The sequence below is a fragment of the Pogona vitticeps genome, chromosome 1 (assembly GCF_051106095.1).
Source record: "Pogona vitticeps strain Pit_001003342236 chromosome 1, PviZW2.1, whole genome shotgun sequence".
In the NCBI taxonomy this organism is placed as follows: Eukaryota; Metazoa; Chordata; class Lepidosauria; order Squamata; family Agamidae; genus Pogona; species Pogona vitticeps.
The window spans coordinates 68,848,114-68,873,554 of NC_135783.1; the positions used below are offsets into that span (position 1 = coordinate 68,848,114).

A 25,441-nucleotide genomic window follows, 5' to 3' on the forward strand; every position below is an offset into this window, starting at 1 on the left:
AACAAACATTCCTAGGGAATTTGGAAGTGATCCAAAGAAAACTGCTAACTTCTGATTGTCCCCCAGAATGAACGCCTAGCCTAACTTACACCATTGTTTTGAAATTACCTCTTGCTTTTCATCTCTAGTCCTTTCCAAAGTAAGTGGAAGGCTTGTCTTGTGACGCCTCATAGCACATTGGTTAAACTGCGGTACTGCAATCAAGACTCTGCTCACAACCTGAGTTCCATCCCAGTGGGCTCAGATAGCTGGCTCAAGGTTGACTCAGCTTTCCATCCTTCTAAGGTTGGTAAACAGAGTACAGGGAAACACCTCACATTTTGGACATCTTGTAGCATGGCACAGTGCAAGCCATTTCCCAACAGTCACACAATGTACAGAGAATAGTATTCCAGATCAACCCTGACCAATGCCGAAACTGGACCTTTTTGGCCCAATGGCAGGCTACTCTTTTTTCAGGCTGGACTGGAGGGATTCTCCAAGGTGGACGGAAAGATCACTTTAAGGAGGACTGCTCCTGACAATATGACCCTTTCCATTGTGATCAGATGTGATCCTTTCTTGTTGTCTGATCTCACCCTAAGTCCTGCTTAAAAATCAGTGGTCAAAATCCTGTTGCTTACTGCAGTAAATCCCATTATGTGTGGGATTAGGCACACTGGATGAATGGGGATTTAGTGAGTCAACTCCTCCATAAGTAACATTCATTCAAGTGGGTCTACTATAGCTTTAACATACAGTACTATGCTAAAGTAAGTCACAACTAGAGTAGGCACATTTGAATAAATACTTATGATTAATTAGGTTATCTTTTCTGAACATTTCCAAGCTCCATGTTATTAAATTTGAGATGCAATAATTAAAATAGTACACCATTTCAAATATAGCCACACCATAAATTTGGAACACTTATGTGAATATATATGAACATTGCAATAGTTCCAACAAAATGATTGTCCTCTGAAATTATATACAGATAAGTCAAACACTAAAAATGCAATGACTGAGAGACAATGCAAAATTGTTTTTAACTTCTAGAACACGATCAGGGATCTTGGCTGATCAGATATTGCTGGATTCCAAACTATATGCACCTCATCAAACATCCCCCACATATGAGACCAGCTGCGACAGGCCCCAGGTTACTCACCATGTGACTGAAATGATTTTTGACATACTTTATTATATAAATTTAAAATGTATAAATGTATAAAGCAATCTTTGTTAAAATGCATGTGTAACAAAAATCTGAACAATCAGTAGATGAATGTGTTTTATTCTGCAAATAGTCAATAAAAGCTCCCAAATGAACAAAATTTGATGTTTGTCTTCCTGTCTTTACTTTGGCCATATAAGTAAATTTAGACATTGCTCGTGGAGTGTGAGCATGCAGCAGTAGGTTCAGCTTTCTGGAATATCAAGATCCCTAGAGGCACATATTTATCCTGCAAAGCAATTGGACATAGGGAGATTTGTGGTTAAAAAGAACATGAACTCTTACTATTAATCTTAGGGAATACATTGTGATAAAGAAAAAGAAACAACCCTTTAATTCTTACTACACATAGCCAGTCATTACTGGAGTGAATTCCTGAAGCGCTGAAAGACAGGTGATTGTCATAGTACACTTTTTTTTACATCTCCCAGAATTTATAAACTGCTTCCTTAGTTTTGCAATTGATCTCCTAGACCTAAACATGGACTTTGTTTGCGAATATGATTCCTCCATTGCAAAGGTCTGGATGTACAATGCCTTTGGAATACTGAATACTGGAATAGTGCAGAGGGGGGTGTAGCCCTCTCATTAATTTGCCCACCCATCCAGCACCAAGGTAGACTGGAGGGTCATGGAGGAGGAGTTGCCATTGTTTATAAAAATATCTTAGAGATTGTTAGGCTCTCTGCCTTGAGCATCCCAGGCCTTAAGGCCTTCCACGTGTCAGTGGGGACCAGGGATGGATTTGGGATGGTGCTGGTTTACTATGCTCCCCACGACCCAACACTCTCCTTTCCAGAGCTGTATTGATGTTGTTATTTGCTATTTTGTTACTTTGTTATTTCATATTATTTGTTGTAAACCGCCCAGAATGGCCTTGGCTGCCAGATGGGCGGTATATAAATCAATCAATTAAACAATCAATCAATCAATCAATCAATCAGTCAGTCAAACAAACAAACAAATTTGGAACAGTACTGGGCTTCATCTTCTAATGGTGTGTAATTCAGAGCATTTAGTTTGGCCTGAACAAGATGCATATTTATTTCTGTTTCTCAGGAAGACATAGAGCATGTCTTCTTTTTAAGGAGAGGAAGTAGAGAAAGTTTGGAGAATAAGGAATGGGAAACATTTATATCTGAGCGTTCAGCCTGGAGGCATGCGGTGCAGCATGGCCTCTCCCAATTTGAAGAGGCACTTGTAAGAGACACTTGTTCAGCAGGCGAGGCAAAGAAGCGGTCCCAAAACCAGCAAAATCAGGGAGCTGGACAGGGGACAGATTGTATTTGTCTTCAGTGTGAAAGGGACTGTCACTCTTGAATTGGCCTTCTCAGCCACACTAGACGCTGTTCCAAGACCTTTATTCAGAGCACATTATCATAGTCTCTTGAGACTGAAGAATGCCTACTATTGCCTACTACTAAGGAAGAAATGACAGCAGCAACTCTTAAAATATCAATGGGCAGCATGTGCCCCCCTGGTCCTTTTGTAGGGACTCCCTTCCATACTAGGAGTGGTTACCTTACCTGGTCTTGTAAATGTTTTCAGCCACCCGTTCACAGACAAGGCAATCACTCCTAATATGGACAGAAAAAAGAAGCAGAGCTTGTTATCACCCACATACTGATAGCATTGTAACCCAGAGCTTCAGAGGTCCTCAACCAGAGATTTCATGTGAAATCCTATGAAGCACCTAAGGCAAAATATAAATCTGACAAAAACATACAAGAAAATTTCAATAGGAAAGAGTAGTAACATTCCAGCACCACAACCTTTTGAAATCTTACCACCACATGACAACTGAACTGGAATAACATAATAACCTCATTGCTATTCCATGGAGGCAGTCCAGGAAATCAAGTCTGATATCACGAAAAATACAGACAGAATCAAGAGAATCAGAGGCAGGTGTATGACATCTTTCTATCTCTCCAGGTACAGGTAGTATGCCAGTTTGATCAAGGTAATCTCCATCTAAATCTCCAGTAGAAAGCAAGATTGAAATAGATCAACACGACAGTCCTGATAATGTCAGCTTTACCACACTGTAGCTGATTATTTCTATGAGGTCATGAATATGTTTGTTACATAGGGGATCCATCATCATACTGGCGTGGCTGATACTTTTGCATCATTAAATGCTCTTATGAAGACCAGATGCATGATCAACAAGATTGTCTGAAAAAAAATAACAGTGATCACGGTAGTATTTGGTTTTCTATTTTGTAGCTGTTGTTATACATTTATTGAAAACAACACAAGATGATTTTTAAAAGGTTTGTCATAGAGGAAGCAGTAAAATAGTAGAATCCAAGAAACTGGAGGTGAACTACTGCCTATTATCAAGCTGTCAATACAGAAGGGTAGTATGAGAAGTACCTTTGGTGTACACACCATCCAAACCTTGTAAGAGACAAGAATACCTTATTTCATGCAAAGTCATCAAGGAAGTGTTATGATCATGCTTTATATCACTCCTAAAAGTCTGTGATATAAAGCAGTGATATGCTATTGAAATATAAACATCAAAAACATAATATCTCAAAAATACAGTGAATTGGTTCTTGAATTCACATGATAAAAATTCTGCTCGGTGGAAATTCCTACAGGTAGAAAGGAGCTAATTTTCACCATTTCTCCATTCCAAGTTACAGTATTGTGATCCTTGATCATTTGCTCCAGTGGGCTGGTGGACTGCCTGAAGGAAAGGGATGGGATGCAGTAGTATAAGCAGACGGGGGAAATTTTAAAAAATCATCTTTCCCCACCCTACATTCAGAGCTACAGATCAAAGGCTCAGAGATCGGCAGCTCTGTGATCCAGAGTAGATGAAATGTACCTCTCAATTTATAGACAGGACAGCCTTTATCACATTCAGATACATAAATTGACATATTTCTAGTCACATAACTTCATTGCTCACCAAATCTGAAGGTAACAAAATTCCAGATTTGTAAAGTTATCTTGTTCAATTCACAAATAAAATTGAATGCATTTGGAAGAATCAAAATTCCAGATTTGGGGTATGGTAGTAAAATTATCCTGCCCAGTCCAAAAATAAAAGAGACTGTATTTTCCTAGTTCTAAACAGCTACATCTATCAGGATGTTAGTCTTTGATAGAAAGGAAACTGAGTTAATGTGAAAATTTATGAATACTTCTGCTACAGAATACCAACAAAAATGGTATTCTCTTGGGCTGCAACTCCCAGAATCCTCTGTCCAAGAGACCCAACTGTGCCGGCTGGAAGATCCTATGAGTTGTAGTAAAAAAAGTTATTCCAATCTCTGATATCAATACAGTTAAAAAATATGTGTGTGTGTTTGATTTTGACAGATTGAAAAGAATTACTGACCATCTTGTGAGCTTCAAGATGGCAGAGGCATATTCCTTATCTTTCCACACTGTTGGAGCAGAAAAAAACTCTGAGGAACAAGTAGAAACTGGATACCAAATGCAAAAAACTATTATGATCATATCCATTCCAATCTGTGCTTTAGGATTACTTGGGAACGGAATTGTCCTCTGGCTTCTTTGGCACCGGATCCAGAAAACTAAGTTTACTGTCTATTTCTTGAATATGGTTGTAGCTGATCTTACTGTATTGTTCTACTATGCCACCGTTTTTATTTTATTTTTAAGAGCAGTTCCCATCAGCCTGTTGTGTTTACATATCATGGAGCTGACACATGCGGTTGGATTCAATGCCAGCACCTATATTCTAACAGCTATCACTGTTGAAAGGTACCTCATGATCTTTTTCCCAGTCTGGTGTGAATGTAATCGGCCCAAGCATCTCTCAGAAATTATATGCGCTCTGTTGTGGGGCCTGTCCTGCTTAATGTCACTGGTGTTATATTTTGCCTGCTATCTGCAGTTTGATCCAGCACTCAATGAAGATCATTTCAGTTGTGGACCAACCAAAATGTTCAGAGTAATTGTCAACCTCTTGGTCTTTCTTCCCATTATGGTGTTTTCCACAGTGGTCCTATTCATCAGGATGCTGAGAACACAGCAAGACGCCCCTCCAGCAAAGCTTGACATCACCATTGTGGCCACAGTTCTCCTGTTTATTCTATTTGCAGCTTCAGTGAGGATTATTGAGATCATAGCACGCTGGGTCCCAAAAGTACACATACCGGTGGTCTTTCTGATTTTTCATTTTCTTGATGCCATCGACAGCAGTGGGAACCCTTTTATATACCTCATTGTTGGTTACACAAGGAAAGAGATGGACAATGACAGTGTCCTCCAGACATTTCTTGAAAGAGCTTTGTTGGATGAAGGAGACACGGCAGAGGGTGTAACTTGGGCTCCAGGAACAAAATGAAAACATTTTTACACTCAGGGAAAAAGTATATGCTTGGGACTATTTGTTAGCATTTCTAACTCCATAATAAACGTATTACAAGTGATTTCTTACTGTTCGTTACTTTCAATTCACCTAACCAAGTTTCTAAGCTTCTAAATCAATGTTTACCTTGCCTGGGTACATGAACCTTTCCTGAAATGTTGTTGTGTGAAGCTAGCTGTTGCTCAAGGTGGTTAGCTGCAAGAATGCAGAAAAGTCCAGAAGAAGAGATGTAAATTTTGGTGAGAGAAAGTGAGACAGAGGATGGGGTTTCAAGTGGGGAAAATATAAATATATATGTACATTTCCATAGGAAAAGTATGAATAGATAGTGTATGTACATTTCTATGGATGTAAAAAGGATGGCTTGGAAGCTATCATAACATTCAACTCTACACATTCATTTTATACTATCAAAGCCTCCTAAGAGAACTAGCAAGTTTAATGAGGTCCCAGAGAAGCATAGTTTGGTTAGAAAACTAATCAAGGAAGTCTCTATTAAAATTCATACAGAGAAAAGAACGAAACCCATCTATATGTTTGTTTGTTTATATAATCGATATCTAGGCTGCCTTTCTCCTGGAACTGGGACCAAAGATGGCTTATAGGACAATTTAAAACAACAGATAAAAATACAATGAAATGAAAAACATGAAAATAGAATTAAACTCTATTATATAGTTAGAATACAATTGACATTAAAACTCTTTAAACAATTAAAATAGTAGCATTAATTTACATTAGAACAACTAGAACCACCACAGACACTGGGAAACCGGAGGTTCTTCATTGTCAAAGGCCTGCCTAATTAAAAAGTCTTTGCCTGCTACTGGAAGGAGAGGGGGGGGGATCTAAATTGTCTTGGTAAGGAGTTTCAGAGCATGGGCACAGCCCCCAAAAAGGCCCTTTTCTTGAGTCCCCATCAGATAGGTCTCTGAAGGTGGTGGAACCATGAGAAGGGCCTTTCCTGCAGTTCTTACAGCCTGAGTGGGCTTGTATGGGAGGATACAGTCTTCCAGATAAGCTGGACCCACTAAACTCATAATGGCATTGATAATGGTGCTATGCTGTAAATAACAGTTGCTATGAGGTCATAAGAGCCTCGTATTCCGTTGGTTACATAAGAACATACCGTCACAGTGAAGTGGTTCACTCTGTTCCTGTATTAAACCTATGAAAGGAAAAAGTTGAAAAGAAGCTGGATCACAACTGGATGGTAGTATTATTTACTTACTTGTTTAATCTTGCAGCTGTTTGTGTCTGTTTAGTAAGCAAAGCAAAACACCTTAACTTCCATTGCTCTCATGGCTATATGTCTGTTTAACAAGCATGCTGAAAGTTACCAGATTGACAGTTCTGGGAGAATTTGATTCCCACATCAAGAACATTTAATTGGTAAGGAGGGAGTGTTTGCCCTTTCTGTACTCTGATGATTGCTGATCTTGGGAGCATTCGTGGAACTGAAGGGAAGTGGCCTACTACAAGAAACTTATTTCTATCAGCCTAGAGCTTCAAAGCTACTACTGTAGTTATAAAATAACAAGTTACTTATAAAGATTCATTTTTCTAATAATGGTCTTACTAAATAGTGGATAAAATAGTGGATAAGGAATACAGCATGATTCAAGTGCTGCCTCTGCTCTGTTCAGAGCAGTGGTGAGATTTATTTATTTTGTGTCATTTGTAGGCTGCCTTTCTCCTGATGAGAAGATGATGAGTGTACCAGAGGAGAGTGTGTTTTGTCCCATGGGTCAGTAGTTGATAACATTTAGATTTTTTTAAAGGAACTAGTTTAGAGGAATGGTAAACAGTTCCTTTTCAATATGAAAATTAGAATGATATTTAGCTACATTTGGGGGCCCTAGAATTGTAATTCTAATTATGTTTAAAGTAACTTTTCCAAGTTTGCCTTAGCTTCTCCAGAAAAGAGGGTCAAAATTCCCCCAACTGAAGGTCGTAAATTTTAGAGGGTCATAAACATAAGATACAAAGAGCGTAACTTCATGGTAGAGATAGACTGAGAGAAAATGTCTCTCAAAAAGAGCTCCTGAAGAACCTTCTACCAGGAATCTTTGTGCCAGGAGAATTAGCTAAGATCAATTGCATCACCATCTCCAGATCCTGAGGAGAGTTGCTCTGCCCCATTTCTCAAACAGCAAGCTGACATTTCTATGGCAAAATCCACTATACCAAAGAAGCAGAATTTCGTACCATTTTAAATTCTGGGTGCAGAAAAAAGGAGTCAGAACGCTCTTTCTTAGCTTATGTAATAAGAGACCGCAAAGTCCCCCAATTAAACTTATTAGTAGTAGAAATAACATTTCACACAACATATAATTAATTTGTAGCTATTATGTCAAAAAATATTACCACAGATGCTACCTTAAGTGGCTTTAAAAAGGAATCAAGCCATCTTTTGGCTTATTAAAAGCTGTGAGATCATAGGTGATCTATATGGAGTCTCCATATTCAGAGAAGCCCCAGCCAGGCATTATAGGATCCAGCTGTTAGAATAAACCTAGAGGAGACCACCTAGCCTGATTTCACCACTGCTTTCTTCACACTCTCCTCACTGAGTCTAGGAAGAGCAGATATTCCTAGTTGCAAGTAGGTTCTCCACATGAAAAAGAGCCAAGATTTTCTGAGGTTCTTCTTTGCGTTGAGACTCTATGTGAGGAGTAGAGATACTGTATAGGTATTCATATTCGAGGCTAGCGACTCAGAAGCCATGCAGGGAGACTCGTCCTCCCCCCCACAACTGCCTGGAGCGGCCAGGTAAGCAGGAAGAGAGCGGAGCTCTGGGAGCGATTGGAAGGATGAGTGAGGCTGCCACTGCCAGCAGACATGTGAATGGATGGGCTGGCCACAGGGGCCGGCTCCTCGTTAAGTCCAGCTACATGCGGATATTCCTATTCATATATGAATACCCCCATCTCTAACGAGGAGGGTAATTTCCACGATTTGGTGCCTCTGTAAGTTTTGGACTTCAGCATCCATGGCTTCTCACCACTGGTCTTGTTAGCTGGGTCTGAGAGGACTCACACTTCAAAACAACAGGAAGACATCAGCTGGGAAAGGCTGTGCTAGTGGTTGTCATACAGCGAAGCCATACCAAAGTTTACACAATGGATAGACAGATTTTGTTGCACACCACCACCTAGCCAGCATAGCCAGTAAAGAGGAAGGCTAGAAGTTGTGGTCCAACAACATCTGGAGGGCTAAACTTTGTCTACACCGAGTTTACCGTGTCCAATCTCCCCCATGTATTCTGAACACATGAAATCCGCACGCTTAATCCAAAGCAAAGCAGCCAGCCAAAGGAGAACGGCGGGAGGGAGGCGAGTGCATTGTTATGGAACAAATGTCCCTACTTGATAGGTTATTTTATTGAAACTTTCCTGTCTCTATAGCAGAGCTTGGAAAAGTTACTTTCAAAAAGCATACAGCTCCCAAGAATCCCCAATGGCCATGCTGGCTGGGAGATTCTGGGAATTATGGATTATTAGCAGTACTTTTCGAAGTTCTGCTCTACTATAGCATCCCAAGACCTTAACGATAGCCATTTATGTTTTATTTTCAGCAGGCTGAGAAGAGCAACTGGGCAATGATAATGTCATGATGTCAGAGAAAACTGCACTGTCTTCCCATACTGCTGTTACAATAAAGAAAAACTACACACAGTTGGAAACTTGGCCAAAAAAGGGATATTTTCCAGGAACAAGGAAAGGATATTTCCTAGAAACAGTAGTAGTCGTATCTGTTTCAATTTGCTTGTGCGGATTAATTGGCAATGGAGTTATCTTCTGGTTTCTCTGCACCAGGATCAAGAGGACTAGATTCACAATATACATTTTTAATTTGGTAGCTGCTGATCTTGCTGTGCTCGTCTACTACATTTTAGTTTTTATTTTATTTGTGACAACATTTTATGTTGATCTATACTTTTCACGCATAATGGAAAACATTTACGCATTTGTATACAACTCCAGCATCTATTTTTTAACAGCGATCAGTACAGAAAGATGCCTCATGGTCTTTATCCCAACTCGTTATCAACATCAACGGCCAAAGCACCTCTCAAAAATAGTGTGTGCCATTTTGTGGGCCTTATCCTGTCTGGTGTCACTGGTGGTATACATTTCCTGTTATCCACGATTCCTTTCATCTCACAGTAAAGGTAGTTTCTATTGTGATGCTGCAACTGTATTTGAAATGACAATTAACCTCTTTATTTTCCTTCCTGTCATGTTCTTTACCACACTGATCCTTTTTGTCAGAGTGCAGAAAAATGGAAAGCAGAGTTGTTTCGAAAAGTTTGATATCACCGTCATAGTCATGGTCTTTCTGTTTCTTATCTTTGCTTCTTCAGTTAGAATTATTGACGCCATAGCCTACTGGGATCAAAGACTAGATGCCCCTATCCCATTTCTACTTTCTCTGCTGTTTGACTCTATCAAGAGCAGCGCCAACCCTTTTGTGTATCTTTTTGTTGGAAACTGGAAGAGAAAGAAGATCCAGGAGCCAAACCACATCTTTCTGGAGAATGCTTTGAAGTACAAAGAAAACATGACAGAGCCTCCACAAATAGACCAGAAGCAGGCATCAAGGCATCCTAGGCCTCAGACATAAACTGAAAAAGATTATAAACAGAGGAATGTTAGTTGGCAATTCCAGTTCCAGAATAAAAATGTTTCAGATAATGTTACTGCTCATTAATTGTAGGTTGCAGGAGTCGCTCAGGCTTCTTTTGAATGGTCACTCTCAAATGGGTGACAGTCTGTTCCAACCTAGATCTTGAAAATATTGGCTTTTCTGGACTAAAATGTTCCAGAATCCCCTAGCCAATGGTATATTGACTACAACCTTTCCATCCTCAGCTCCAGTGCCCATACGGCAGCCAGAGCAGAGCTTTACAAGGCTTGGATACCTACTTTAAGAGGCGTGAATATAATAATGTGCTAAAGCCACTTGTAACGGAGCCAGGGTATGCTGACGTGGAATTTATTTTTCTTAAAAGTAACATTCCAAGCTCTGCAATTTTGCAGGATTAGACATGGTTGAAAAGACTATTCCTCAGCAAACTGGGGTCATTGATTACTATGCCTCTACCCATACTAATTTGCTAAAACAATAAAGATTTATACCTATCACAACATCAAATATCTGACCATTTAAAGTGGATTGATTTATTTCTCCTGAGAATATTACTAAATACATTGCTGCAGAGATCAGACCCATAATTCTTGTATTCTTGGGATTGATTGGAGTGACAGTGACAAGGGAAGGAAGACAAGTACAGAGAGAAAATGTGCATCAGCCATGTTCCTCTGATCTCTAGGGCTAAAACTGATGCGTTCACCATTCCATGTTCTTTTCACTCATGACTGGTTTGTTAAGTGGAATTCAGTACCACTGAGCCTGAGAAAGCTGTTATACTCAGGTTTGATGGCCAGTCAGAGAAATTAAATATCGACCAAAGATTCTTAGCTCACTACCAAGTCTGAGACCCCACATTGATTCTCACAATTTACCATTAGTGTCAATAATGTTGTTATTACTTTGTAGACTTATATCCAATACTTGTTAATTGTAACTGTTTTCAGTTTGCTAGTCTTATTCATTTACTAAGGAACCACTGTTACTTTGTTCATTATCCACATCTTTGTCTGGTCATGGAGGTATTTCTAAAAATGCCAGCCATATAGTCCCATGTTAATGTCTGAGGAACTAGATTTGATCCATAAAAGATTACATTTAATTATAGCAGTTAGCCTTTAAAGTGCCACAATGGGTTTATGTTATTTTCTTTTTGTCCCCCTGGGTTTTTGTTGTTGTTGTTGTGCTGATATGCTTACTGTTTAAAAACATCACTGTCTTCTGTTCTAGCAAAGAGGTGGGCTGTACGTATCTTCCCCTCTACTAAATTCACTGAAATGCATTGCAAAAATATATGGAGACAGACTTTTGTGTGAAAAGTAAAACCTCATAATTGTTAGGAAGGCAGCACCTAGTTCATCCAGAAGTTAGTATACATAACTGTTTCTTCAAAAAAATTCAAACCCAATAATCATTCCATTTCAAGGAGCTAAAATTATATATGTGACAATTCCTTTTCTGTTCTAGGGACAGACTTACCTGTCATTATAGTCATGCTTCCAAGTCTATACACAGGGTAAAATGAAACAGTCATCATGGAAAAACTGAGATTGTGAATGCTACAGTTCAGGTTGCAATACTCTGACATCAACAAACTGAAGTTCAGTCAGATTCTGATTTCAATCCCAGTTTGTAGGGAGCTTCTACTGTACACCCTCCACCCCCATTTCCCAGTTTGGAAACCACAAGAAACATTGGCTTAACAAAACAGGAAGGATAGTTTGGGAGTTTTTTTAAACTGGAATGTATATATTTATTTAAAATATTTCTATTTTGCCTTTCTCTCTGAAAAGACTCAGAATCTCACACCCAAAATATACAGTATACTGTTTGGCTATTAGATGAGTTGCTGATTCTAGAAGCAATGCATGCTTGAGGGGGAAAGACACCCTGCTCCCTCTAACACGAGCTTACTTCACTCTACATTTGGCAAATTGGCTTGCTTTTGTTTTGCAACTGATTTCTTGGGAGATGGCATAGTTTTGTTCACATGTGTGGCATCGAAAGCAAATAACATTAAAAATTTTGTGATCTTGGACAGAGATCAACAGTGACCGTTGGAAATAAACTGAGTTTGTGCAAACTGAATTAGAGATGTTTTGGTAACTGGAAAGTAACTTGGTTTACATTTTGCTTAAAATGAAAACATGCATTAACTGTTAAAAATGATTTGGAACTTAAATTTATCCACCTATGTTACTTTAGCAGAATGAAGAAAAACCTGAGGAGAAGCACTGATGGCTGTAAAATTCCCCCTGCTGCACTCTTCACTGGCTTTCCACCCTACTCCATCTCATCTCATCTCACCCTTCTGCAGAAGACAACCAAGTTTGGGAAGCAAAGACAGCTGATAGACTTCTTCCTTTCCCTCTCAGAGCTGGAGGGGAAGGAAGAGAAAGTCCCATGTGCTCCAACCCTGGGGTTAACTTTGTTATACAATAGAAATATTTCTGGGAGTGAGACTAGTGGCTCAGAATCTGTGTCTGTTGTGGAGGAATATGTGAACCCTGCAAGTGCCAAGGTTCCAGAAAGCCCAAGGGAAATGCCCAGCAGCAGAGTCAGTTGTAATCTGAGGTTGCAGCTGAGAGAAGTGAAGGTCAAGAGAGATGGCAGGAATGAAGCACAGACCAAAAACAAACAAACAAGCCAGAGGACCAACAACTATGTTTGTTAAAATCAGCAATTCACTGTAGTGCTGGGAGGGAAATTTATAGTGCTTCCCTTCTGCCCCCACATGCCCTTGATCTGCAATCAGTACTCTTTAAAAGGAGTGCCTCTGCTTCGCTGTGCTTTCACCTGAAAAGCAGTACTTCGGGCTGAGAAGGGACGGCAAAACACCCTCTTTACTCTCCTGACCTTTTGAGGGATATGATGGAGGCTGAGACCTTCACCTTCGATCTGGCTTCCTCCAGCACAGACTGAAGCCTCTGAGCCTCCTTCTCCTCTTTCAGAAGGGGAATTGGCTTCCCCTGAGACAGGCTGAAACTCCTGAACTTCCTCTTCAGAAGAGAGGAGATCAGCTGGGTGAGGCATGACAAGGTCTGGATCTGGGCTGTGTGAGTTGAAGCCTCTTTTGTTGTTGTTGGGTGCAGCCCATTTTGGGGTAATAAGATCCAGTTGTGTGTGATTTCCCCCTTTGAGATCACATTGGGCACCAGCTATCCCCTTCTGTGCAACAACTCTGTACAAAACGTGTTCTACCATCGGTGCTTCTGACCTGTCAGACATGATCCCTGTGGTGTAGGTGGAATTTGGGGAACATTTATCCCCTTTCTCAAAAAATGGTGCCTTTATCCTTTCTGAATGGTAGCTATATGTATACTGTATATACTTTTGAAAGACAGTGTGGTGTTGTGGATCGAATGCCAGGCTAGAACTCAAGATACATGAGTTTACACTGCTTCTTGGCTATAGGAATTCTCTGGTGGCTGGCAATGACAAACGCTTCTTGAACGTCCACCCTGAAAACACTATGATGGTTGCCATAATTTAGAAGTGACTTGACAGCAGATATAACTTTAACAATTGCTGACATTGTATCTGGATGATTAAAAGAGGGCATTCCTTTACTGTACTTGTAAAATTTTATCTTTATGGATTAAGTAAAGATTAAAGTTAATTACAAAAAAAACCCTTTATAAATCTACTCAGAAGTTAATTAGGCATCCTTCAGTCTTGGAAGACTATGGTAATACTCAGAAGTAAGATTTAGTATATCCATTAGGGTTTATACTTGGGTTATATCAGTGAGTTAGGTATCTAGCTGCTGAGCCAGAGGTTGGGAGTTCAGTTACCCACTCTGCCACGCCAGCCGGTGTAGCCATGAGCAAGCTGCACAGTCCCAGGGCACCTGCAGAAGAAAATGGTAAATCAGTTCTGAGTTCTCTATACCTAGGAAGCCCTGGAAGGTGTTGTCATATGTCAGAACTGACATGATAACATGTCATTTAATGTGGATGGAGGACTTCAGTTCTTTAACTACAGTATAACACCCTCTGCAAAACTATATATATCCAGAAACATGTATTTTATATTTTGAAATTAACCTTCATGGGCAAGTCCATTTCAACAGACATAAAAGAAAGAGATATAACATGGCAAATATGCAGCTGAGGCCAACACCAAGGATTTGACTGTGGGCACTTTAAGATGAAGCAAATATTTTTTTTTTAAAAATGAATCACTAGTCAATCACTAGTTTATACAGTCAAAAAAAGTTCACTTCCACTGCCCCTCTGTCAAGGAGCAGAAGAAGTAACTAATTTGCCAATATTTAGATATTAAGCTACTTCATCATATTGGCAAATTTAAACTGGAAGGTTTGCTTTGAATTGGTTCCAGCCATCACAGGCATTGGAACCAATTCAAACCAGAGTGATCCGAAATGAACCAATAAAAAGTAGACACCCCAGAAAGATATGGAGAGCACTTCTCTGAGCATGGCTGGCCCACTCCAGTACATATGTCATCTGATTGCCATCTTTAGGAGCAGACCAGCTTGTTCATGCAGTGGACCAAACAATAGGTTAAAAGCTAGTGTTGTCAGCCTACAAGGCAATGTTCCAGATATAATTAAACTAGTCATTTAGAGCAGTGGTCCCCAACCTTGGGCCTCCAGATGTTCTTAGATTACAACTCCCAGAAGCCTTCACCACCACCTGTACTGGTCAGGATTTCTGGAAGTTGAAGTCCAAGAACATCTGGAGGCCCAAGGTTGGGGACTACTGATTTAGAGGACCAGTCCCCATCTTTATATGAAAAGAAGGAACAAATTCCTAGAAAACACACTAAGAGAAACAAGGACCTTGTCTCTTGTTTCCTCACCCTCTATATGGACTAAAGCATACCGACTACATTCTGTTCAGGCAAGCAGCTCTATAGCAGTTGTAAGGAAGTAGAGCCTTTGTGTTACAGAAGCCATGCATCACTCCCATAAAACTGGTATATGACAACAATCATCGGGAATCATGGGTTACTTGGGAAATATCTGCTCTGCAGAAAAGATGGCAAACAGTCCCTGGAAAAGATTGAGAAATGTGGGGACTGGGGCAGAGATTTGGCCTACAGCATTAATTTTTTTAAAGACATATTTATATGATTCATTTACACACTATAATGAATGCTGGCGTATAAAGGAGCAGGGTTAATAACAGTATGGAATAAAAATGACAGAAGAATGAAGTGATGGGATGAATGATGTGACACACTTGACTAGAGCTATTGGAAACATTACCTCTTTGGATAGGTTCAAGAATCTCAAGTTGCACAGCTAGTAGTCATGCTACCTGGGGGATTCCCAGACCTTGCCCTCTAAAAAGTATTTTTCCAAGCCCTGCAAAAGATACAGGAAAGAAGGCCAGTGTGAGATCAACAGCATTCTCATTTGTTGTTCCTTGGCTGAAGATCTCTCCTTCCTCATTGGTCAAAGCTAAAATACATTCTGCATGATAATTCTACTCCGTTCCTCCTTTACTTCTTCTGGCTTCTGGACTTTTCCAACAAGCTCCATGTTTTACACCAATTCCTCCTATGGACACTGGCTAACAATTGCTGCGAGGTCATCAGATCCCCGTCATCCATTTGTTACATAGGGAACATGTCATTGCAGTGAACAAAGTCATCTTAAGAGCATAATAGTCCTGAGGAGAACAGGACTGTGATCACCAAAGGTGGAAGGGTAAGACCGATATATCTGCTTCTAATTACTGTTTCTGGGAATGTCAGATTTTGAGAGTCTGGCAGAAGAAGCTCCATCAAGCCTCAGAGATTACAGTTTTCCTCATAATTACAGATTTGTAGGTATCCAGTCCCACCAACCAGATACCCTTGGTTCCTTATTGCCATCAGCTGGTTACTTAGGAACACTGTGGACTTTCTCTGAAGGTGGGCCACATCCCGGATTAAGACAGAACCAGGGTCTCTGGAAAAAGATGTACTTCTGTAATGGCAGCTAGGGATCTGCTTTTCTTTCTTTATTCATATTAGAGTGTTGTACAATTTAAAATTATGGGCATATATGAAAAATTAAAAACAAAATAAAATGTTGAAATATTTTGGACTGATGTTAAATAGCAATGCTGAATAGTATAAATAAATACTAAACAGTAAGAAGAACTTTAACTGTGGAATCAGTTTGGTGCAAGAAGCCAAAATATAGAACTTTTAGCAGCCATATAGCTTACCTTTGTTGCTAATAGTCCTGATTTAAATATATTCATTGAAATTTTTTTCTCAGACCAGGAGTGACATGGGACATTTATTTATTATATTTTTACCCTTGAAAAGGACCCAAGGCAGCTTACAACAATGAAAGACAATATTTAAAGTAGTAATACCTTTGCGCCATTAAGTTGATTCCAACCTATGGCAACCACTTTCCAGAGTTTTCTTGGTAGAGAGTACACAGAAGTGGTTTTCCATTCTCTTCTTCTGGGAGCCTCCTGAGATTGTGCAGCTTGCCCAAGGCTGCAAAGGCTTCCTCTTCTCTCAGGAGACACAGTGAAATACTGAACCTCTCTACCTGCTGGCTCTGTAGCCAGATGCCCAAACCACTGAGCTATCAGGTGACAGCCGTCTCCAAAGGTTTGACAGCCCGTCATGTGGAAGTTGGAGCAAACTTATTTTTGTGGCCCTGGGATCCCTTCTAGCCTTTTACTACTTTCATTATATGATTCTTCTCCAGTACATATCACATGACAAAGTGTTCTGCCAGACATGTCACCCTCTCCCTGAATGTACTGTACCTGATTGGGACCTGAAGTTTATCTACTTTCCCCACCATTCAGAGTGGTCTGAATAAAATATTCATTTATTTAAAATATTTTACTCCACCTTTCTCATTAAGATGGACCCACCCAATGATGTCTTTCTTACATCAATGAAAGACAGTATTAAAGCTAAAAACAATAAGTATACTGTACAAATATGAAAAAGGAATAAACACTCTGAGAAATGGAAAACACATGTAGTACTAAAAGCCCAGTTAAAGCAGTAATGCATAACAGTCCATCTAAAGATTACACTCAGGTAGCCAGTCACAGAGGGAAGGCTTGCCTGAAGAGAAAGGTCTTTGCCTGCTTGCAGAAGGATAGCAGAGATGGGCCAGTCTGCCGTCCTGTGGGAGGGAGTTCCAGAGTCTGGGAGCAGCAACAGGGGAGGCCCTCTTCTATGTCCTCATCAGATGTGCCTGTAAAGGTGGTGGTTGGACCAAGAGACAGGCCTCCTGTGATGATCTTAACTCCAAACAGGCTCATAATGGGAGATATGGTCTTTGAGATAGCTTGAACCAGGACCATTTAGGGCTTTATAGGTTAAAACCAGCACTTTGAATTGTGTGCAGAAATGGATCTGCAGCCAGTACAGCTGTTGCAACAGGGGAGTTATGTGATCACTGTAACCAGACTTAATCAGCAATATGGCTGCTGCATTTTGGACCTTCTGAAGTTTCCTGACACTTTCCACATAGAGTGAGAGCATTACAGTAATCCAGCCAGGATGTATAAGGGTGTGTGTCACAGTGGCCAGAGCAGACCTCTCAAGAAACCGGCTTAGCTGGCGCACTAGTTTTAATTCTGCAAATGCTCTCCTGGCCACCACTATGATCTGTGCATCCAGGCCCAGGGATGAATCCAGGAGCACCCCCAAGCTGCACACCTGTTTTTTCAATGATATTTAAGTGTTCCGTGTATTTTTTTAACAAATGAAAAAAATCCTTTGTAATGTCATTACAAGACTAAAAATTGTGCCAAACAAAATGTCTTTTCCACAAATTATATTAGCATCCCCATAATATCTGGAAAGCTTATAAAAACATGTTCCACTGTACCCCAAGAAAACTATGTCATTGCATTTATGTATCTCTGAAGTTAACCTATGACTTTTCTCACATTGGCTAAGACCCAGCCTTAGCCAACTATGGAGCAGATAATTCAAATGCAAGCTCCACTGATTTAAATGGGTCCACTTTGAGTATTATTGCTTTGGATCCTACTCAATGGCCCAAATCCTGTTGCTTAGGCCCATTGAATCAATTGAGATTTAGTGAGTCAACTGCTCTGTACCATTAAATCAATGGGGCCACTTTAGTTCTTATTTGCATGCTAACTATCCTGCTAGCATGATTGCTAGCATTTGGTACCAAGTGATTCAGCATGAAATGTGATATGACTAATTAAACACATGTCTGTATAATATGGAAAACAGTTGGACTCTATCTGTAATCAAATGTTCCCCTGAATTCATATTTTTACAGTTGCTTGTTCAAATGCTTGATACCAAACAGAGAATTCTGCAGACACTGAGAAAGTAATTATGTTTAGCCTTGTTCAGAAATGTGCATTTGGAAGGCGATTATCCAGGGCAGAGATTACCAACTGTGGCTTTCTCAATGTCACCAGGCTGCATCTTCCATCAGAAAACTAGCAAGCAGAGTCAAAAATAATGAAAACTGCTGCCCCACAACCTCTGTGAGGAGCCATGTTGTCTCTCCCTGCAGTAGGGGTTATTTAAATAGGTGAACTTTTTTGTATAAGTGGTGAAATGCCTTGTTAGATTTATAGTACTGAGCAAACCTCTCCATCCAGCCTCTCAGTACATTGCTAATGATAGACTCTGCTTGATTTTGACAGCTGGAGAAGAACCGCTTGATTCATGTGGCTACTGTCAAGATGGGAGAGGCAAATGCGACATATTTCTCCATCGCCGATACAACCAAGCCATCTTTCTTTTTAAAAGAAATTGTGATAATCTCATCTGTTGTGATAGGGATTGTGGGATTAATTGGGAATGGAATTGTCACCTGTCTTTTTTGCTACAGATGCAAGAATTCCAGGTTCTTTGTATATTTCCAGAATATTGCTTTTTCTAATACTATTGTACTCTTCTACGTGTTTGTTTTTTTCCAGAGGACTTGTTTACATATAGGTATTAAGCTCCGTTTTCTATATATAATAGAGATGCTGCAGACATTAGGATACAATACAAGATTCTATCTATTAAGAACAGTCTGTGTTGAGAGGTGTCTCATGGTCTTCTGGCCAGCTTGGAATAAACGTTACCGGCCACAACACACGACATTCCTGGTGTGCGGCGTTTTGTGGAGCTTGTCTTGTCTGACCTCAGTGGTGGATAATTTGGCCTGTTCTTCAGATTTCATCAAACCTAACAAGCCATTTTTAATCAATTGCAAAAATGCAAGTATAATGAGAATTGTCATTGATTTAGCGATTTTTCTACCTCTTGTCGTCTCTTGCACTTCAGCTATTTTGATCAGGCACCTGACCCAGCAAGTGCCACTGGCAAGGCTTGACATCACCATTGTGGCCACTGTTGTTCTATGTATTCTATCTGACACACCAATTAGAATTGCTCATAACATCATTTATTGGCTTCAAGGAATTGATGAGGGTTTTTTAACTACAGTTACTCAGTTATTTCATTCCGTACATTCAATGGCTAGTGCATTGATCCTTGTAATTGTTGGATGTTGGAAGAAAACTTCAGAAGAGTCTTTCTTTATGTTTCTTGAAAGAGCTTTGGAGGCTGAAGAAAACATGGCACTGAGAACAGAAGCAGATGAAGAGCCAACCTGAGAATTTTGTGGGCTTCAAAGGCCAAGTTCTTCTTTTACAATAGTGAATATTTATGTTTACTGATGGACACTGTCTAGAGAAATGGCTTGGTACTGGTTGTGGTTCATATGAAACAAGAAATCCTTTTTATTTGTCCTATCTTCTATGTACTGTAAAGTAAAAAAAAAAAAAACCACAAGTATTATACAGGCATGGTTCAGTCTTAGCTTTGTCCAGTTAAACACTTCTTTTTCACAGAGCTAAGTTTTGAAATGCGCAAGTTGTTGAAGATGTTTATTCTCAAGAAGGATGGCTACGTATGCATTGTTAAGAAAGAGAAAATATATAATCAATAAAAGAGGACTAAAGAGGGCAGATGTACGTAAAATATTCACATGCCAACTGGTATGTGTAGATATACATTTGGACTCCAGTTTAACAAGCAGTCATCTGTGAACTCACGCATATGGGATATTCCTATGCCTGGCAGGGCATTTCGGAATTTTCTACAGCTAACTCATGAAGGTTTTGAATAGAAGCAGACGACTGCCGGGTGCACTCAGAAAAAAAGTGAGTTGCTCTTTTTTTAGTGTCTAACAGTGTAAACACCTGTAGTACACCAAAGCTGGGGCATATTAAAAATGTCTCAATTAGAACATTTTTCCTAGATAGATACTTAGTACTGGGATACCTATAAGGGTGCATCTACACTGGAAAGCTGAATTGCTGTGCTTTGGTTCACAGCCTGTATTAAGTTTGAAATCATTGTCAGTGCTCACACAGGGGCTGCAGATTAATTTGGGAGTTTACCTTTCATACTGGAACGGATGCGATTTGCATTCCAGCCCACTGCCCCATTCTTTCCTTCCTTCTTCTGGTCCCACCTCTGCCCAGGGAACTGATGGGAGCACAATTATGGGAAAGACTAATAACAATTACCCCAGCAATAAGGTGGTAAGATGATCTAGCACTAATCTCATATGTGTAAGAAATAAAAAATATTTTAAAAATTCAGAGGACAATTGAGGGAGATGAAAGAATGTGGGACAATGTTCTCCCAGTTCTAAACATCATGTCCCAAACTACCTACAGTGTATATCACTGAACCATCACCTATATACACACCCTTCCTCTTTACAAGAATGTACCACAACTAACCACATGGGGGAAAGTCCACTCAGATTTTTCCATCTTGAAAAAGTAGAAGCCCCACGGCAGCAGAGAAAAAACCCGCTTTGGGAGCAAAGAGTTGGACTGAGGCAAATCAGTCTTTGTCATATGGTCAGTAAAAATATTTCAAATTCACTCATAAGATAAAATCCCATGATTTTTGACCATGTACTTGCAGACTAAAAAATTGAGGACTTCCTCTGGGAAATCTGATATGGAAAAATCTTCCAGCCACAGAATGGAAATATTGGTGATAAAATCTCTGTATTGTTGATAGCTAGCAGGTGTGGCATTGACAGTATTCTAATTATGTTGAGCCATTATGATAAACGATACAAACCCATATTGCCTGGGTGTCAAAAGTGTTGTATGCCTTGTCTTTTCCAATGCTCTTTTGATTAGCGATACGAATGGAAAGGCACAAGTAAGCAGGCAACTCCAATTAAGCATGATACTCCAATTAATCACTCCAAACAATTGACCAGCTATACCTCGAGATGGTTGGACAGTATCATGGAAGCTACCAACATGAAGTTGACCAAACTCTGGGAGGCAGTGGAAGGCAGGAGGGCCTGGCGTGCTCTGGTCTGCGGGGTCATAAAGAATCGGACACGACTTAACGACTGACTGACAACAACCTCAGATCAAGGTCACAAATTTTGGAAACATTTAAATGTTTGTGTATTTTTCATTGAACTTGAGCGCCATTGTTTGGAAAATGTAGTCCTCAATGAAACACTTATATTGTGATATTCAGATGAATATTGCTGTGATTATTTGATTTCATTCTGGGACTAGCCCTTTATAAAGATAAATGCCAGCTGCGATCAACAACAGGCTTTTGATCTTTCTCCAGGGGGTCTGTGTATCTCTGTAGGACTCCTGCAGGAGTCAAGCATCCTATCTAGGTATCTGATTACTTTTTGTTCTCTATTTTGAATATCACTCACACTGTCTACTGAAAAGAGCTCAGTAACTTAGAAGGTAGCAGTTCCAGGTTGACCTATGGGATACCCAGGCACTTTGATCCACTAGTTGGATTTTGATATGACCATGAACACAGTTAACTGTGTATGTATACTGCCTGTAAAGTGGCCAGATGATTCCCAGAATGAAATTATTATTGTACTTTGAATGATGACACACACCAGATGATATCTACAGGAATTTACTGCATATGCAGTTGAACACAAAGTGTAGTTAGAGGAAACTGAGCATGGAATTTTGGATTATTATTTTTTTCATTTATTTATTTTGCTGTAGCTCCCAGAATTCACCAGGAATTTCCCCAGCCAGAATTATGGTACTTCTAGTCAAAAAATACATGTCCTCAAAGGAGTTTCAGTATTCACATCTCTGTCTTGGCAAGTTGCCTGAAGGAGGAGAAAATGGGTGAGAATAACTAAGCTGCATAGGAGTTGTGAGCAATTATGAAACAGGTAGACTCTGCTTATTAGTCTCTGTAAAGTATGCCTCCCAAAAAACTACCAGTTCCATCATTCCTTGCAGCTTCCACAGAGCCTGGCCACCCCTACTCACATCTCCTTCAGAGAAATGGTGGTTCCAGAATGAAACTTGCCGAGGTGCACTTGTATTAAAACTCTTCTGAGGACTTAGATTTTCCCCCTACAGCTACCAGAACTCTGACTGTGGAAATTCCTGGTGAATTTGGTGAGCTGCAGTAAAAATATATAAAATAAAATAAAAAATCTCATGTCTAGAAGAAACTAATGGTGTACAGGCAGAAAAGAATGGATTGGACCACCAGGATTTGGGTTACTTTAAGGTTCTTCAGAACATCAATGCAGTATTAACAGATTTGGTCCTAGAAAACTCACTGCAGCTTTCTATATTTCCACGCTCTAGTATTTAAACCAAATTCTGTTTTATATCACTGCTTATCTCCATCCTCTTTATGTGTAGCCAGATGACAGAAGTAGTATCTAGAATGAAGGATCTACAGGACTCCATCATTAACTTGAGAGGTTATGGATCGGAGCAACAGTCCTAGAAAGATATTCACTGCTTTGTTTATGACCATGATGGAAAACCTCAACTCCCTCAGACAGGCTAAATAAGCCATTGTGATTCCAAAAAGACATCTTTGGAAATGCCATGGGCTTGAGCAATGTATCAACTACAAGTTCCCCTCTACTGATAGCTAGGACTGTTGGTCAAATGAGGAATTTACAGATAATTCTAGCCAGGAATTTGGCATAGCAGCACAAGAGGATTTTGCCTTGGGACAGTTAGTACTGTTAGTGCTTAGGGAATGACTGGATGCCACTGAAGGACAAAATGGAAATGTCCCTTCTCTTTCTTGACAACTTGTCGCTGGAAATCATGTGTTTTCTCTCTTGCTCCCAGCCTCTTATTGGCCTGAAAAACTTCATTCAGACTTTAGCCCAATTTCCTCTGAGGTATCTCCCCACACTTGGCCTACTGACCCTTTCCACCATCTACTTACCAAACTATATAAACAATGCATTTAAACATAACTGGGCATCACAATACTACCATTATCTTATCTAGATTTTGTTGCAGTTGATTGACACTTGCCCTCCCCATTGATGTTAGGAGCCTTTTTATTTCTGAACAGCCTCTACACTAGCTTATCACTTCCACCACCTCTCTAGGATCACGTGATGGGCACAAGCAGAAGTTAATATCAGATGGGGGTTGTGCGCATGGCAGCTTACTGTAGCAAGCAACAGTAAAAGGTCCAACCCTACCTTGTTCTGAAAGCTGTCTCCACACCTGGATACAAAGCAGGCAGTTAGAGACAAGGGGACTTTTTTTTTAAGAAAAAGTGCATTTCTAGAAACTATAATGTAAATCACAGTTAGAGTAGGGCCATTTGAATCAATGGAACTTACAGAAGAGTTGACACATTAAATCTCCACTGATTCAATGGTCCTACTCCTGTTACAACTTATTACTGGATTTGAGCCAGAGATCTTGGGCTTTATGCGGGGTGGGGTGGAGATTCACCTATCAGTTGCCTTTCCCTTTGATGCCATTAGCCCAGTTTACTTCTGATTTCCTAAGAGTCATAAAGAAGCATGGGTAATAACTGTATGAAGGCAAATATAAGAGAGCAATGCAGAACTGATGGAATGAATGACGTTGCACACTTGATCAGTGCTCTTGGAAACACTGCCTTTTTGGACAAGTCCATGGGGCCATTCTGAGATCTTGTTATCCAAAAAGTGTTGTTTTTTTCAAGTTCTGCAAAAGACATAGGAGAGAAGGCCAGTGAGGTCAACAGCATTCTCCTTTTTTTGTTCCTAGCCTGAAGATCTCTCCCTCCCTTCTGAACTTGACATTTGGCTTGATCCTTAGTCCAAATGAAATACATTCTGCATGGCAGTTCTGTTCTACTCTTTCTTTAGTTCTTTGTGCACTTAGACTGTTCCAGCATGTTTCACACTTCCCAATTCATTCTTTCCCAGCTTCTGGCTAGTATTTTATATTGCCCAGAGCCAGGAGTGCCAGCCACAGTGAAACTAATCTAGAGAGATCCCACTAGGACTTTCATTGTTCTGCTGCTAACAATTGCTGTGAGGTCATGAGATTCTCATCATCCATTTGTTACATAGGGAACATGTCATCACAGTGAACAAGGTCATCCCACGGAAGCAAAATAGTCCTGAGGAGAACAGGACTGTGATCATCAAAGTTGGAAAGACAAGACTGGTATACCTGCTTCTCATGATTATTTCTGGGAATGTCAAACTTTGACAATCTGGCAGATGAAACTCCATCAAGCCTCAGAGATCACAGTTCTCCTCGTAATTAGATCTGCAGGTTTCCAGTCCCACCAACCAGATATTCTTGGTTCCTTATTGCCACCAGCTGGTTACTCAGGAATACTGTGGACTTTCTCTGAATGTGAGCCACATCCTGGATAAGACAGAATCAGGATCTCTAGGAAAAGGTTTGCTTCTGTAATGGCAGCTAGGGATTTGCTTGTTTTGACAAATTGTGGTGTTGGGGAACCCGAGCTAACAGAGTTGAAGCACCAGGATTTTTAGAGATGATCTGTTCTGGCGTCTCCTTTTTCCTGAGGCAGTTCATAGTAGTTAGAGGGGGTGGATTTTCCTAGCAACAAGATGTTGTTGTGAGCTATCCGGGTTTATTACAAGATATTCTGAGACGATTCAGTCTTAAATGGTCTGGTAAGTCCCGTTAGCCTTGCTTTTGCTCAAATCCTAATTAATGCAAGTTCCACTGATTTAAATGGGTCTACTCTGAGTTTGACCACTTTGAATACTAGTTGGCTGTTCAAATGTTTGATACTTAAGAGAGAATTTTGCAGGCACTTTATATATACATACACATATATATATATATACACACACACACACATATATATATATACACGTGTGTGTGCATATGCATACATACACACACGTGTGTGTGTGTGTGTGTGTGTGTGTGTGTGTGTGTGTGTGTGTGTGTGTGTGTGTGTGTGTGTGT

The 25,441-nt window shown here is 40.0% G+C and overlaps 3 protein-coding genes and 1 long non-coding RNA gene across 4 annotated transcripts in view; 2 read left to right on the forward strand and 2 right to left on the reverse strand.

Annotated features, from left to right (window-relative positions):
• Positions 1–1,314: 1,314 nt before the first annotated feature.
• LOC110087511 (uncharacterized) lies at positions 1,315–6,819 on the reverse strand. Its single transcript, XR_013540540.1, has 4 exons — positions 6,700–6,819; positions 5,697–5,765; positions 2,743–2,793; positions 1,315–1,445 (listed from the first exon to the last, which is right to left on the reverse strand). It is a non-coding gene; the product is annotated as an uncharacterized LOC110087511 (long non-coding RNA).
• Positions 3,669–5,667, forward strand: LOC140701255 (mas-related G-protein coupled receptor member H). The gene has a single exon (XM_020809172.3). The coding sequence runs from the start codon at positions 4,590–4,592 to the stop codon at positions 5,544–5,546; it is 957 nt and encodes a 318-aa protein (XP_020664831.3). The 5' UTR covers positions 3,669–4,589; the 3' UTR covers positions 5,547–5,667.
• Positions 6,820–9,182: 2,363 nt separating the features above from the next.
• LOC110087435 (proto-oncogene Mas) lies at positions 9,183–10,865 on the forward strand. The gene has a single exon (XM_072999670.2). The coding sequence runs from the start codon at positions 9,183–9,185 to the stop codon at positions 10,194–10,196; it is 1,014 nt and encodes a 337-aa protein (XP_072855771.2). The 3' UTR covers positions 10,197–10,865.
• Positions 10,866–13,959: 3,094 nt separating this feature from the next.
• Positions 13,960–25,441, reverse strand: part of PNLDC1 (PARN like ribonuclease domain containing exonuclease 1) — a 59,976-nt gene continuing 48,494 nt past the window's right edge. The window contains exons 19-20 of the transcript XR_012085317.2: positions 15,457–15,555; positions 13,960–14,073 (exon numbers count right to left, since the gene is read on the reverse strand). The gene's annotated coding sequence lies outside the window, so the exon portion shown is untranslated. The remainder of the gene's footprint in view (positions 14,074–15,456; positions 15,556–25,441) is intronic.

Bases quoted from the DNA above. Each gene is read 5' to 3' on its own strand.
- LOC110087435 (XM_072999670.2), top strand. From the start codon at position 9,183: ATGATGTCAGAGAAAACTGCACTGTCTTCCCATACTGCTGTTACAATA.
- LOC140701255 (XM_020809172.3), top strand. From the start codon at position 4,590: ATGGCAGAGGCATATTCCTTATCTTTCCACACTGTTGGAGCAGAAAAA.